Source organism: Mus musculus, chromosome 1 (genome assembly GCF_000001635.26).
Source record: "Mus musculus strain C57BL/6J chromosome 1, GRCm38.p6 C57BL/6J".
NCBI lineage: Eukaryota > Metazoa > Chordata > Mammalia > Rodentia > Muridae > Mus > Mus musculus.
This window is the reverse complement of record NC_000067.6, coordinates 156,050,177-156,062,819: the sequence shown is the minus strand read 5'-3', so window position 1 is coordinate 156,062,819 and position 12,643 is coordinate 156,050,177. Positions and strand designations below refer to the sequence as shown.

The following is a 12,643-nucleotide window of genomic DNA, read 5'->3' as shown; positions in this document are numbered from 1 at the left end:
CAACTTTTCATAAGCTTTGTTCCTTTTTTGTCATATTGCAAGAGTATAAACAATAAATAAAAACAATATTTAAAAATGTAATTTGTGGGGCTGGAGAAATGGACTAGTGTTTAAGAGCCCTTGTTGCTTGTCCAGAGGACCAAGGTTCAATTCCCAGCATCCACATGGTAACTTACAACCATCTGTAGATCAGTTTGAGGTGATCTGACATCCTCTTCTGACTATCTTGAGTACAGGCATACACATGGTACACAGACATACTTGTAGGGAAAACACCTAAACACATAAAATACATTTTTTTAAAAAATGCAATTTGTGGGCCCTCATGATGGCTAGGTGGGTGACGGTGACTGTTACAGCCCTAATGACCTGAGTTCAGCTTCCAGGAGCCACATGTTAGACGAGCTGAAATGATTCATGCAAGTTGTCCTTTGACCTCCATAAGTACACTGTGGCAACACACACACACACACACATACACACACACACTGAAAGAACATTTAAATGTGTAGGTAGCGAGTTAATACGGTGACTGAGCTAGTCTAGGGGACTGGGGACCTGTCCAGCATCCCATTGCTGTGAATGACTTCCACCACACTCTTGGGGCATCACAAGCAGGGTAACAACAGCAGTCCAGATGGTTTCCTCACCGGGCACAGGCAGTCGTCTCCTCAGTGAATCCTGGTTCCCTGGACCTGTGTTGGAATGGCCCAGACTCTGGCCATCGGTAGAGTCTTCAGCAAGCAGTTCCTGACCAGCTTCACCCCTGTCACCTGCCCCCTCTGTGGGGGCTGCAGAGCTGCTCTCCAGGTGCTCATCAGCTTCACCCCTGTCACCTGCTCCCTCTGGGGACGCTACAGAGCTGCTCTCCAGGTGTGCATCTGCTCTTCCTCCCAAGTCGCTTTGAGAGCAGTTAGGATCCAGATCTAGGGCGTCTCCGCCCCCATGTTCTGAGTGGGGGTGATGCCCGAGCTCTGTGTCCTGAGAACTCGGGCTGCTCTCCAGCTCTGCTTTATCCAGTGGAGGTTTCTCTAACGCTGGTTCCTCTGGACTTTCTGACCTGTCACCTGTGTCTGTATGCTCCTGAGCTCTGGCCCCTATTTCATGGTGGTCTTCTTTAAGATCAGATGTGGGCTGTAGGGGCTGGGCTTCTGCAGTGTTATTCGGTGTGACTCTGGTGTCCTGTGTTTGAGAGTTTATTGATGGATCATTTTCCAAAACATTTTGTGAGTCTAGTGAGACAAGAATGTTTTATTTTAAACATTTCCCTCATAGCAAACAAGGTCTGCAATTATACACACATACACATACACATGCCCTTTTCCTTTTCATGATTTACAATGCACTTTTTCTAACTCTTACTTCTCTGGTCTCCTACCAAGGGTAAAACAAGCTGTCCATGCTAATAAAGCTAATAGCTAATAATAATATAAAGGAATTGCTAAAGTAATACTTAATAATAATAATAATAATAACAATAAAGTTATGCTAACTATATCCTCTTGATCAGGGTGGTAGCACATACTTACTGCATTCCCAGCCCTTAGGAGGCTGATACGGGAGGACCTTGAGTTCAAGGTCAGCTTGTGTTACAGAGACAGACGGTGTCTAAACAACAACAACAACAGAAATAGGTACTTTTTTCATCTGTGCGCTTTCCTCCTTTTTACCTTCCCCTGCATCATTTTAACAAACCAAGTTCTAGACCTCTCATGTTTGTAGCTAAAATACCAGGATATACATCTCTAAAAAGATGAGGAGAAACACTTCTACAATATTTAAAAGTAAGTAATTACTTTTTTTTAAAGTGTAAGTTGGGCTGTAGAGATGGCTCAGCGGTTAAGAGCATTGACTGCTCTTCCAGAGGTCCTGAGTTCAATTCCCAGCAACCACATGGTGGCTCACAACCATCTGTAATGGGATCTGATGGCCTCTTCTGGAGTGTCTGAAGAGAGCTACAGTGTACTCACATACATAAAATAAATAAATCTTAAAAAAAATAAAGTAACTTCTTAACATTACCCAGTATTTGTCATTTGTATTCTCCTAGGTGTCTCATGAACCTCCTTTTGTTTCCCGTGTAGAGGTAGGATGGACTGCAGGCCTTCTGCATTCTAGGTACCTATTTACCACTTAGCTGCGGCCCCTGCCAAGGCAGGCAACGAGAGGGAGTATGCTGGTCACAGGTGAGTTGGACGATAAGTCCATGGGACGCAGTATACTGTTCTACTTTTACACTTCAAAACGTCCTTAATGAACAATTTAAAGCAGGTCTAACAAGAGGGCTCAGCAGATAGAGACACTGTCTGTCAGGCTGGCACCTCATTTGATCCATGAGACCTGCACTGTAGGAGGAGGGGACCAACTCCCGAAGGCTGTCCTCCGCTCTTCACAGACACTCACACACACACACGAGAAATAATACAATGCTAAAAAACAACTCATGTTCTCTTTCTATTCTGAAAAAACTATCTCACATTTGCCTATTCTATACCACACAGAGACACAGACACACACATACTCAGAGACTCACAGACACACACGTATATACTCACACAGAGACCCACACACACATACAGACTCTTATACAGACAGACTCACATACACACACACACACACACACACACGCACACACACAGACTTACATATACCCACACTCACTCTCAGACAGACAGACAGATACACACACACACACAGCCCTGAAAGCAGGATGAAGACTTTCCATGAAAGGTCTCCTCTAAATCACAGGCTTTCTTTATTTAATAAATAGAACTCTAAAGACAAGTCTACCATCTTTTTACAAGATGCAGAACATTTTGCTAAAATAACCATTCCTTACTACTGGAATCTAAAACATTTACTTTTCTTATAATTATATTTGCCAGGCAGTGGTGGCACATGCCTTTAATCCCAGCACTCAGGAGGCAGAGGCAGGCAGATTTCTGAGTTCGAGGCCAGCCTGGTCTACAGAGTGACTTCCAGGACAGTCAGGACTACACAGAGAAACCCTGTCTAAAAAAAAAAAAAAAAAGAAAAGAAAAGAAAAAGAAAAAATATACATTTGATATTATATAAAACTCAGTAAATGTAAAAAAGGTCATAATATTAACAAACTAACCCACTGAGTTATATATTTTTTAAACTTAAGGTTTTGGTCCCTGGGGACATTCTTCCTTAACACAGCCCCATTTCCTACAGCAGAGGCCTCAGTGCCATGAGGGTCAGTCCTTACCTCCCACAGGATCCCTGCAGCCACTGTCGCTCATGTTTGTGTTCTGGCTCTTCAGACTTTGGGACATCTTTTTAGTGTCTGGGTTTTGTAGTGGAGATACCTTGGTTTCTTCTTGTCCCAGGTTCCAATAGACTCATGCTTCCCATGGAAGCAAGAAGCAAGGGATATAGACAGTGACTACAATGAAATGAAAACAAATATTCAAATGACTTTTTATCCATTCAAGGGCAAAACACCAGTTTCAGCTCTTTGAATAAGATCTCTTTTGTCTTGTGTTATTTCTTAAACTCTTAAGAAACGTTGCTTTCTGGCTTTCAGGAGCATCACATCCCAAGCCCAGACAATGGAAAGGACAATTCCTGGAACTATGAATCCCGTACAGACGCTGCCACCTCCTAAACACCCTCGGAGACTGACAAGAGTAGAAATAGTAAGACCAAGCGAGCAGGATCCTAGAACACTTTGAATTTAGACACAAACCCCTCTTGAAAGCAGACGTGGAGGCAATCACTGTGAATGTCCCGAGCTGCCCATTTCAGGCCATGTCATTCTTTCAGGTCACTCAGATCAGAGGTGCTTGATCATTTATGACCAGGTAACTGCTCAAGTGCTGCCGGAAGATGCAGCAAGCACTCATTTGGAATCTTACGGAGACATTGACCCATTCACACCATGTCCTTGCATGGCTCAGAGAAGAACAATAAGTACAAGAGTTCCTCAAAAGCAACAGAGTCAGGAGCCATTCCTAAGCCGTAAAGTTAGGTCGCCTGCCGGGAGGCCTTACTGTGGAGCGCAATTGTTCGGTAAGTTACCTGACCTTGGGTTAAACACAACACAGGTCATACAGCTTTGTAAAGGGTGACACTTTTGAACTTCTACTTGAGAGGCACATAAAGCTAGCTTTCTTTGAATTTTTCTATGGCACTCTCACATATTAAAACTTTTATGTATTTAAACCTCATCTACTTATTATAGTGCCCAGTGTACAGTAAAACTTCATATACTGTTTGAAAAGCATATTTAAAAACTATGAGGAGTCAGTTCAGCAGGTAAAAGTATTTGCCCCTATCACAGATAACCAAGAACTAGGGACAGACTCAGTGGTACAGCTCTGGCCTAGCATGCACAAGACTGGAGGTTCAATCCACAATATTGCAAAATAAAATACAGAACAACCAACCAATGATTGAGTAACAGGACCCACATAGTGAGAAAAAAACGACTTCCAGAGGTTATCCTCCAACCATAACCTCTACACACAGAATCATGCAATGCAAACACATAAACGCTATTTTTAAAAAAGAAAATGAATGCATGTGGTATATAAACTAGAGAGAATGGAGACCTAGGACCACACCCTTCTTTCTAAAGACCATCTTCTCTTTTCCTTTATCTGATACTTCAGCTTTTGTGCCAGTGTGTATGTGTGTGGTAACACAGGGCCTCTTCCAGGCTTGGAAAGTGTTTCTACCACTGAGCTACATCCCTGCTCTCAGGGTATCTCCCTCCTTTTTTGTTGTTTGAGACATCAGCTCTGTACATATTTCTGGCAGGCCTAGAACTTTCTATACAGCTTAGGCAATCCTCCTGCCTGAGTGCTGGGGTCACAGGCACGTGCTACCACTCCCAGCCTCCTGGTAATAAATATGATAGTAAAAGTAAGAACTTGAGAAAATATTCTAGTATATTATAAAAAACAATACAGAAAGAATATTCATTAAGTCTCAGTGGCAGACTTTAAAACTTGGGCAAGGTCCCAGATTTAATCATTAGCACCACATTTTAAAAAAAATTAAAAGTATGTCAAATGATTCCATTTACAGGAAGTTCTAGACTGAGTAAATGATTAAACTCTATAGTAAAGGAAACATGTAGAGGAGGGAGTGTAGACTAGAAATCAACATGGGAGGAAAACCTAGGCCATTAGCATTTTTATTTGCCTTCAAATTTAAAGCCCGTGTGGTTACTGTGTCTTTTACTCTTAACATCATGACAAACAGCATGTCCTAAAATGTCTCCTTGGAAATCAGCGGCAAAGGAGCTACCACAGAAATGTCCTCAAGGCTCAGCACACGCTTCTCCTCACGAGCTCATTGACGTCACTCGCCTCTGTACAGGGTTGAAGCCGCATTCCCTCAGAACAGAAGCGCGACAGACATGCTTTTTACCTCAACTCACAAGTCATATGGTCTGGTATCTGAGCGATCTGGAGGCTGATGTTTCAGAATCACGCAGATCGTTCTGAGCAGTGACAAGCCCATATTAGGAAGCAACTTTTGTGTGGAACGTCACAGAATGTGCGGCAGAAGCCGGATGTAGTGGCTTCAGCCACTCCTAGCACTTGGGAGGCAGGAGCAGAAGGATCACGTGTTTGAGGCCACCCTAGGCTATATTGCAAGCTCCAGGTCAGCCTGGGCTACACGAAAGTCATGTTGAAAAAACAAAGTGAGGCTATGCCTCATAGTGATTAAAATGTGCTGTTGGAGACTTTTTATAACAAAAAACCTGATCCTTAACAGTCCGAAAAAGGTATTTGATGGTATCTTTCCCACAAAATATAGACTGTGTCTCAACTGGCACAAACTCAATTATTTTTAGTGAGTCTCTTCCAAGTTCAATTGTGAAATGTTGGTTTTCAGCGTCCCGTAGTAATTAATTTTTCTACTTAAGTAGAACTTGGCTTAATTCTCTCAGGATCATGTGCACTCTAACCCTAGCCCTGTGAACCTGGTCATTCTGCTTTATCTTCTTTAGGCTATGGAACTGGTTACAACTGTTTAGAGTCATTCTCTACTCATGGAGACTATACTAAATGGGAGTTTACATTCTTCTGGCAAATGTGACAAAATGTTAACATCTTTCAGACTGGGACCGACACATGCTTATGTCCTGCGGTTTTCTCTGTGTTTAAGGGAATTAGTAACTTTCAGAAACGAATAGTAGGTAAGGGAGATGTTGTAATAGGTAAGAACACTCGCTGTACAAACATGAGTACCTGAGTTCAAATCCCCAAGGGTGGGTGACAGAGATGGAAGCCTGCTGGTCAGCTGGCTAAGCCAAAATAGTAGAAATAAAGTGAAAACTGATAAACAAAAACAAATAATACTCTCTGCTAGCCACCACATATGTATGCGTGCACAAATCATGTGCATGTATCACACACCCACACACACCACAAGAAAAAAGTAACAAGATATATTTTGTACCCATAAGGCCCTATAATGACAACTAGGAGCACATGGGGTGAACTTCTACCCCAAGAGCTTCAACCACAGCTGCCTATACATTTTGTAACAAGCTGGAAGAAAGACAGGGCAAGGGGAAGCTGTCTGTGTGGAGGAAAACCAGGAGTGTCAGGGCAGCTGGACCTTGCTCATCCTTCATGTTCTGTATGGTGTAGCCAAAGGGTCCCGGGGAAACCAAGGAAAGACAGACTTGGAGAAGACAGGAACAGAAGGGAAGGGCTAGGTACCAGGAAGCAACAAACACAGGGTTGGGAATAAAATTCAGTATAAATGGAGCAAAAGACCATGAGTGCCTGCCGGATATTAGTTTAGACAGGAATGACATCATCACAAATGTATAGCAATGGGGTCTGATAAGGCTCTCAAAAGAACAGATAAAAGAACATGGTACCTTGGATACGAAAAGATTTGCCTTCCTGTTCCAGCACCCAAGAACACAGCACACCTAACACCCGTGATTGTTACTATTTATAGGATGCTGTTTTTGATCTTTAGTAGAGTGCTCTCTTCTTGGTGCCGGGAGCCAAACACATAACTCAATCTTTGCAACCCTGAACAAAGTAGAAACTAAGTCTAATTCTTACTTTCCAAACCAAGATGCCAGCTAAAGGTAGTCAGGATCTGAGGTTAGGCAGTCTGCCTAGGGCACCCAACATTTTAACCATCACCCTAAAAAGCAAAAACAAAACAAAAAAAACCCAGTAAACACTGCAAAGGTCCCTGACCCTGGTTCAGTTGATCTTGGTTTGAACTAGGACTCTAATAGATAGTCTGAGTAAATTGGCAGATTCAACACCCCTCCAACACCCACCCCTCAAGACAAGGAGGCTAGCTGGCATGGAACTGACTATGTAGACCAAACAATGTACCTGCCTCTGCCTCCCGGGTGCTGGGATTAAAGGTCTGGGCCACCATGCCCAGCTCAGATCCATAACATTTTTCAAAAATGTTTACTTCAAGGTTGTAGAACTTCTCTGGCAACACCAATTTATATCACACTCCAGTTTTCCACCTGAGACAACATGGCTTACTGCTGTCTGACAGCCCAACATCAACCTGGTCCTGCCACAGATTTAAGTTTTTGACAATTGAAGCATTAAGTTCTAGCTGGCTACGATTTTGCCCTTTTCTTCTCTATTTTCTGCCTCACTGTCCTGAACATTTTGTATCCCATGATGGCAAAGGACACAACAGTATGAGGCAGGCACCATCACTGTCACACACTTGAAACCCATTAGAATGCCCAGGCCATTTAAATAGCGCCCAAATTAGAATATAATGAAAAGCTATTATTTTCCTCTCATGAAAAGCAGTTTTTACTGGGCTTGGTGACACACCTTTAATCCCAGCACTTGGGAGGCAGGGGCAGGTGGCTCTCTGTGAGTTTAAGACCAGTCTGGTCTCTAGTCTAGTCTCAGAGGGGGAAAAGGTAGTTTTCAAGCTGACTTCACTCTTTTAAACAGCCAGGATATATGCAGGCTGTCATGTTCTTTGAATGCTAAGGCCTTAGCTTAGCATATTTACTTGGCCGAGGCGCCTTCCCTGTTAACTTGGACAGTATAACCTCAGTCAACCACATTCCCACAAGAGCAGCCTCCCTGGGGAAAGTGTCCCCTCCTGTCTGTTCCAATGTTTCTATTCCCAAATCTTCGAGAAAATAAAAAAGTTATGATGGTCATTTAAAAAATGTTACTATTACATGTATCTTGATCAACTCTTCACACTCCAGACTGTAGCACGTACAATTGAAAGAGTATCTCAGATAATTTTGATTTTAAACATTAGGACTTAATCAAATCATATTTTAAAATCCATTATTCACATTTACTATAAAGTATCCTAATCTAGTTACAAAAAAACCTCCCAAGACCTAAGCTACAAAAGGCTTCCAAATTCTCCTTTCTGCTCAGTTTAGCTCTTCCACATGGTGTTGAGACTAGACTAGACACTAGGTGTGCTGTCACATCTGAATCTTCATACTAAAAGTGGCTACTTTTTCAGTTCTTTCTCTGGTTCATATGCTCATGCTGTTGCACATAATCAAGCACTGCTGCGGAGTCACAAGTTCTGATGAACTGCTCAACTTGGCCTATGGTGTTACGAGAGCTCACCAGGTTCCCACCCTCTTAAGTCACGTGTACTAATGCAGGTCTCAATGTATGCGCCACAGACCACCCACGGTATTTTCCAGACTAACAAATTTAACCTAAAAAGTACTGTCAGTCATTGCTTGTTTCAAGAACTCAATGGTATCAATTCTATGTATTTTGATACCACTAAAGAGCAAAAATTTTGTTTCTGTTAATATTTAAATCTCATACACGTAGAACCTTAGCATTATGTCCTTGGGGCATAGACATTATTAATAACTAAAAAATAAAGAGGCAATAATACTCGTCTCTAAAAAGTATGTTTTGGGAAGAGCTTTAGGATCAACAATATGGGAGTAAGTACCTCATTGACAATTAACAACTAACTTCACTCAATCTGGCGGTCCACACAGTGTACTTCAGGTACCAAGTGAGAACCTCCGCCATGACAGACATATGGCAGACACAGGAGTGGCTCACTAGAATCCATCCTTTAAAGAGACAAAAGCCAGGTTTCACATGTGGAAAGCAAGATTTATTGCGTATCAACAACTAGTCCTCCACTTCCCCACTTAAGGGATGGATGTCAGTTTTATCAGCGGAGGTGAGGTGCCATAAGGGAAAGCCCAATCTTCCTCCTCCTTTGCCAAGTCTTTCTCAGACTAGTGCATGAATCAGTACCTGCTCATGAGAGTAAAACAAAAACAATAAAACCTGCTGAGTCATTTCAAAAAGATTTTATTTCCAAATTAAGACTTGTAAGAAAGCAAGCCAGGTGCCCCCTGCTTCTGGTTGTGATTGAATTATCGGCACAACGAACCATACTGAACCCATTTAAAAACTATCATGAGAACAAAGACCATAAAGACCCTAGAGAGGAAAGAGAACCACCTGGGTCCTTGACATTTCTGCTTCTACACAGGCACTGGATCACCTAGAATCTTAAGTGAAAATTTAACAATGTCCAGTGGCTTCTCAGATGTTCCCAGGAGCCTTTTCTAAGCTGCTTAACTCCAAATCTGATTCCATGATTTCCATGACCAGAATCCTAGAACGTGGCCAATGTTCAGCAGCACATTCTTACGGCTAAGACAGAGCATCCACTAGACCACTCTAAAGTTATATGGAGTCAAGCTTTATCATTTGTCATAAACTCCATAGCATGGGTTATTTTTCCATTTCCATGGGAGGACACTGAGTTCACTCACCACAAGACAAGACAGTCTTTGGTTATATAGAGATAAGTAAGTGTAAACTGGCAGCATTAACACATTTTTTGGTAACCGGTGTAGGTATTGCCAAATAGTATGTGACAGGACCAGTTAAAACACTGTAATACTTACACTGAGGATAAAAGTGTCAAAGAATGGTTATATATATATGAAAAAAATTTACATGTACATACACACATCTCTCATTATTGATCAATATAAGAGGAGAAAATTAGAACAATGTAGTGTATTAAAATTTATTAGAATCTAGAATCCAGCTACAAGAACATGTTCTCATAACAGGTACTGATAGAAAAACAGTTTATGGGGCATACAACATGGGGCCTCCCCTCCAGGACTACATTATCTTGTCAATACTTAGGTTGTGGTGATTTTCAAGAGGGGCCAGGTAGTTCTAAAGCATTTATAGGGGCTATAGGTTAGTCTGGTTCTAGGTAAATACTCTGGCTGCAATATCAACTAAATTTATGCTAAAATATGCATAGACCACAGAAGCAGACCCAACAATTTAGGCAGTTGACAGAGTAGTAACAGCAGTCTGAGTCAGTCTTAGAAAGGGGGAGCCTTGGTTTAACTTAGTGGAAGAGCACTTGCCTAGCATGCACAAGGCACCCAGATTCAATCCCCAGCACCTTAAAAAATTATAAGAAAGAAAAAGAGAAGGAAAACAGAAACACGTTAATTCCTCTTCTCCCCTAGGCTACGAACGCAAAGCCCTTGAGAGTCTCCATGATTCTGTTACAGAAGTCATTTGCTTTGGCCAAGTTTCTTGTTTAAGGTTTTGTCTGTTCTGGACAAAATTAATTGTAATGCAGGATTAAAGCCAGCTACCCTGGAGTCATGTATCTTTTTTCTAACCAGTGGAGGACCCAGAAGAAATGGATGGCAAGCTTTTTCAAAGGTCCACCTGGTAAGATTTTGAGGTGCCCACTCAAGTGGGAAAGACCAAGGCAGAACAAGGCTTCTATTAGCAGGATTGTCAGGGTAACACTCAGGGCAGTAGTCAGCCCTGTTAATACGGTCTAAGAACACTTGGTAACATTCATTTTCAACAAGTTCAGTTTGGTACAACCAGTGCCCTAGTTCTAAACTAGGGAACCACTGCTGCCCACAATCAGGGCAGTGTGAATTATCGGAGAACATCTGGGCTTAGAAAGACAACACAAAGCAATGTAACAACAAAAAGCAACAATGACAGAGAGAGGGAAGCAATAAGCAACAGTCAGTCCAGTTACAGTTTCCTTTAGCAACTTGTCAGTTCAACAACACTGGAGTGCTGAACCTGGCTTGCACCTTAGTGCAGTTCTTCAAGATCTTGAAGTTTATTCTTCACTTAATTGCAACTCAGTCTCTGTACTCAGGGACCAGTCCAGTCTAGAATACTGTCAGTCACTTACTAGCAACACAGATCACAGAATAGCTCCTTCAAAGGAAAGCCAGGCCTCTAGTCCAAGCCAGTTGCTGTTTCCTGTCCAGTATTAGCGGGAGGCAGAACCACACAGGCTCTTGCTTTGCTCTGGTAAAACCGACGCTCTGATGGATCCGGTGAGTCTTCTGCTGGTGCAGGCAGTCTCGCCAATAGCACTTGGCAGTGATGTAGTAAGGTCGGGAAGACCTGGTGGAGTAGATCCACTGAAGTCAGTCTTGAAAGGACCTTTATCTGGACCCAGTCACAGAGAAGTCGCTGGTGTTGAGTTTGCAGGATGGTCTGGGAATGCGTCACACACCTGTAAATAATAAAACTTCAGACGACTCATATGGGCTTTGCAGTTGCTCAAAGTATTACAAACATGCATTTGAGAATTATTTGCACCAGTCAAGGTGCAACAACAGTCTCACAGGGTCCCCCCATCCCAGGCTATCTGGAAGTTAACTCTTCTGGACACTGGGATGGGTTCTGAATCACTTAGGATTTATACAAGGATTGCTGTGATTCTTTTTTAGACTATATTTGTTTTGCTTTTTACTACCTTTGTATTTTGAGGATAAAAGATCTGTGTATATTGGTCGAGCAGTGGTGGCGCACGCCTTTAATCCCAGCACTTGGGAGGCAGAGGCAGGTGGATTTCTGAGTTTGAGGCCAGCCTGGTCTACAGAGTGAGTTCCAGGACAGCCAGGGTTATACAGAGAAACCGTGTCTCAAAAAACAAAACAAAACAAACCAACAAACAAAACAAAAAAAAATCTGTATATCACTTCTGTAAAACAGGTACCAAATGGTATCCTTATAACAGGAGGGCAGCAGTAACTATGACAGCCTTTCCAACAGACTTCAATCTAACAAAGAAAAAAGCCTTAGCAAACTATTAGACAGCTAACCATAAGAAATTAAAAATTCTTTTAAAAGCTGAAAAAAGGAATCAATGGGGCAAGTCTCACTGTTGAATTTATCGGTATAGGTTGACACACATTGCCATTTTGGGATGACATGTAAAACCCTGTATGAGCAATAGATCCAAGGTATTTTCATGATCCTTGATGTAACACACACACAGTAGGCAAGGACACATACATGGATCAAGAAGATGAATGCACAGGAGGCGTCAGATTATCAAATTATAGTACGTGCCCCTCCAACATGCACTAGTTCTTTTAAATCCTGATGCTCAATCCTGTGAGAACAGAAACACTAAAGATAATGTTAACAGGGGCCTCCAAAGCAGGAGGAAATAGTGTTGGCCCCACTCAATGCCAATCTATCTTAGAGACTTATGGATTTACAATGGCAAAGGGTGAGTCACAAACGTGAGTGAGCCCTGAGAATGCTATAAACGCAGGGGCACATTTTCATAGCAGATGGAAGTCAGTCTAAATATACTGATGTGCTTTTAAGGTCAGTTAACT

General features: G+C 42.2%; 1 protein-coding gene across 12 annotated transcripts in view; it reads right to left on the bottom strand.

Annotated features, from left to right (window-relative positions):
• Tor1aip2 (torsin A interacting protein 2) overlaps positions 1–12,643 on the bottom strand; it is a 33,198-nt gene that overhangs the window by 6,042 nt on the left and 14,513 nt on the right. For 5 of the 12 annotated variants that reach the window (XM_030254004.1, XM_006529589.3, XM_011248003.1 and 2 more), the window contains 2 exons: positions 3,233–3,409; positions 651–1,232 (listed from right to left, as the gene is read on the bottom strand). In XM_030254004.1, coding sequence (XP_030109864.1) covers positions 651–1,232; positions 3,233–3,299 — 649 coding nt within the window. In that variant the 5' untranslated portion in view covers positions 3,300–3,409. Of the gene's footprint in view, positions 1–650; positions 1,233–3,232; positions 3,410–9,083; positions 11,527–12,643 lie in introns of those variants that run through there. The other 7 variants (NM_001160180.1, NM_001160182.1, NM_001160181.1 and 4 more) reach the window with 2 other exon arrangements.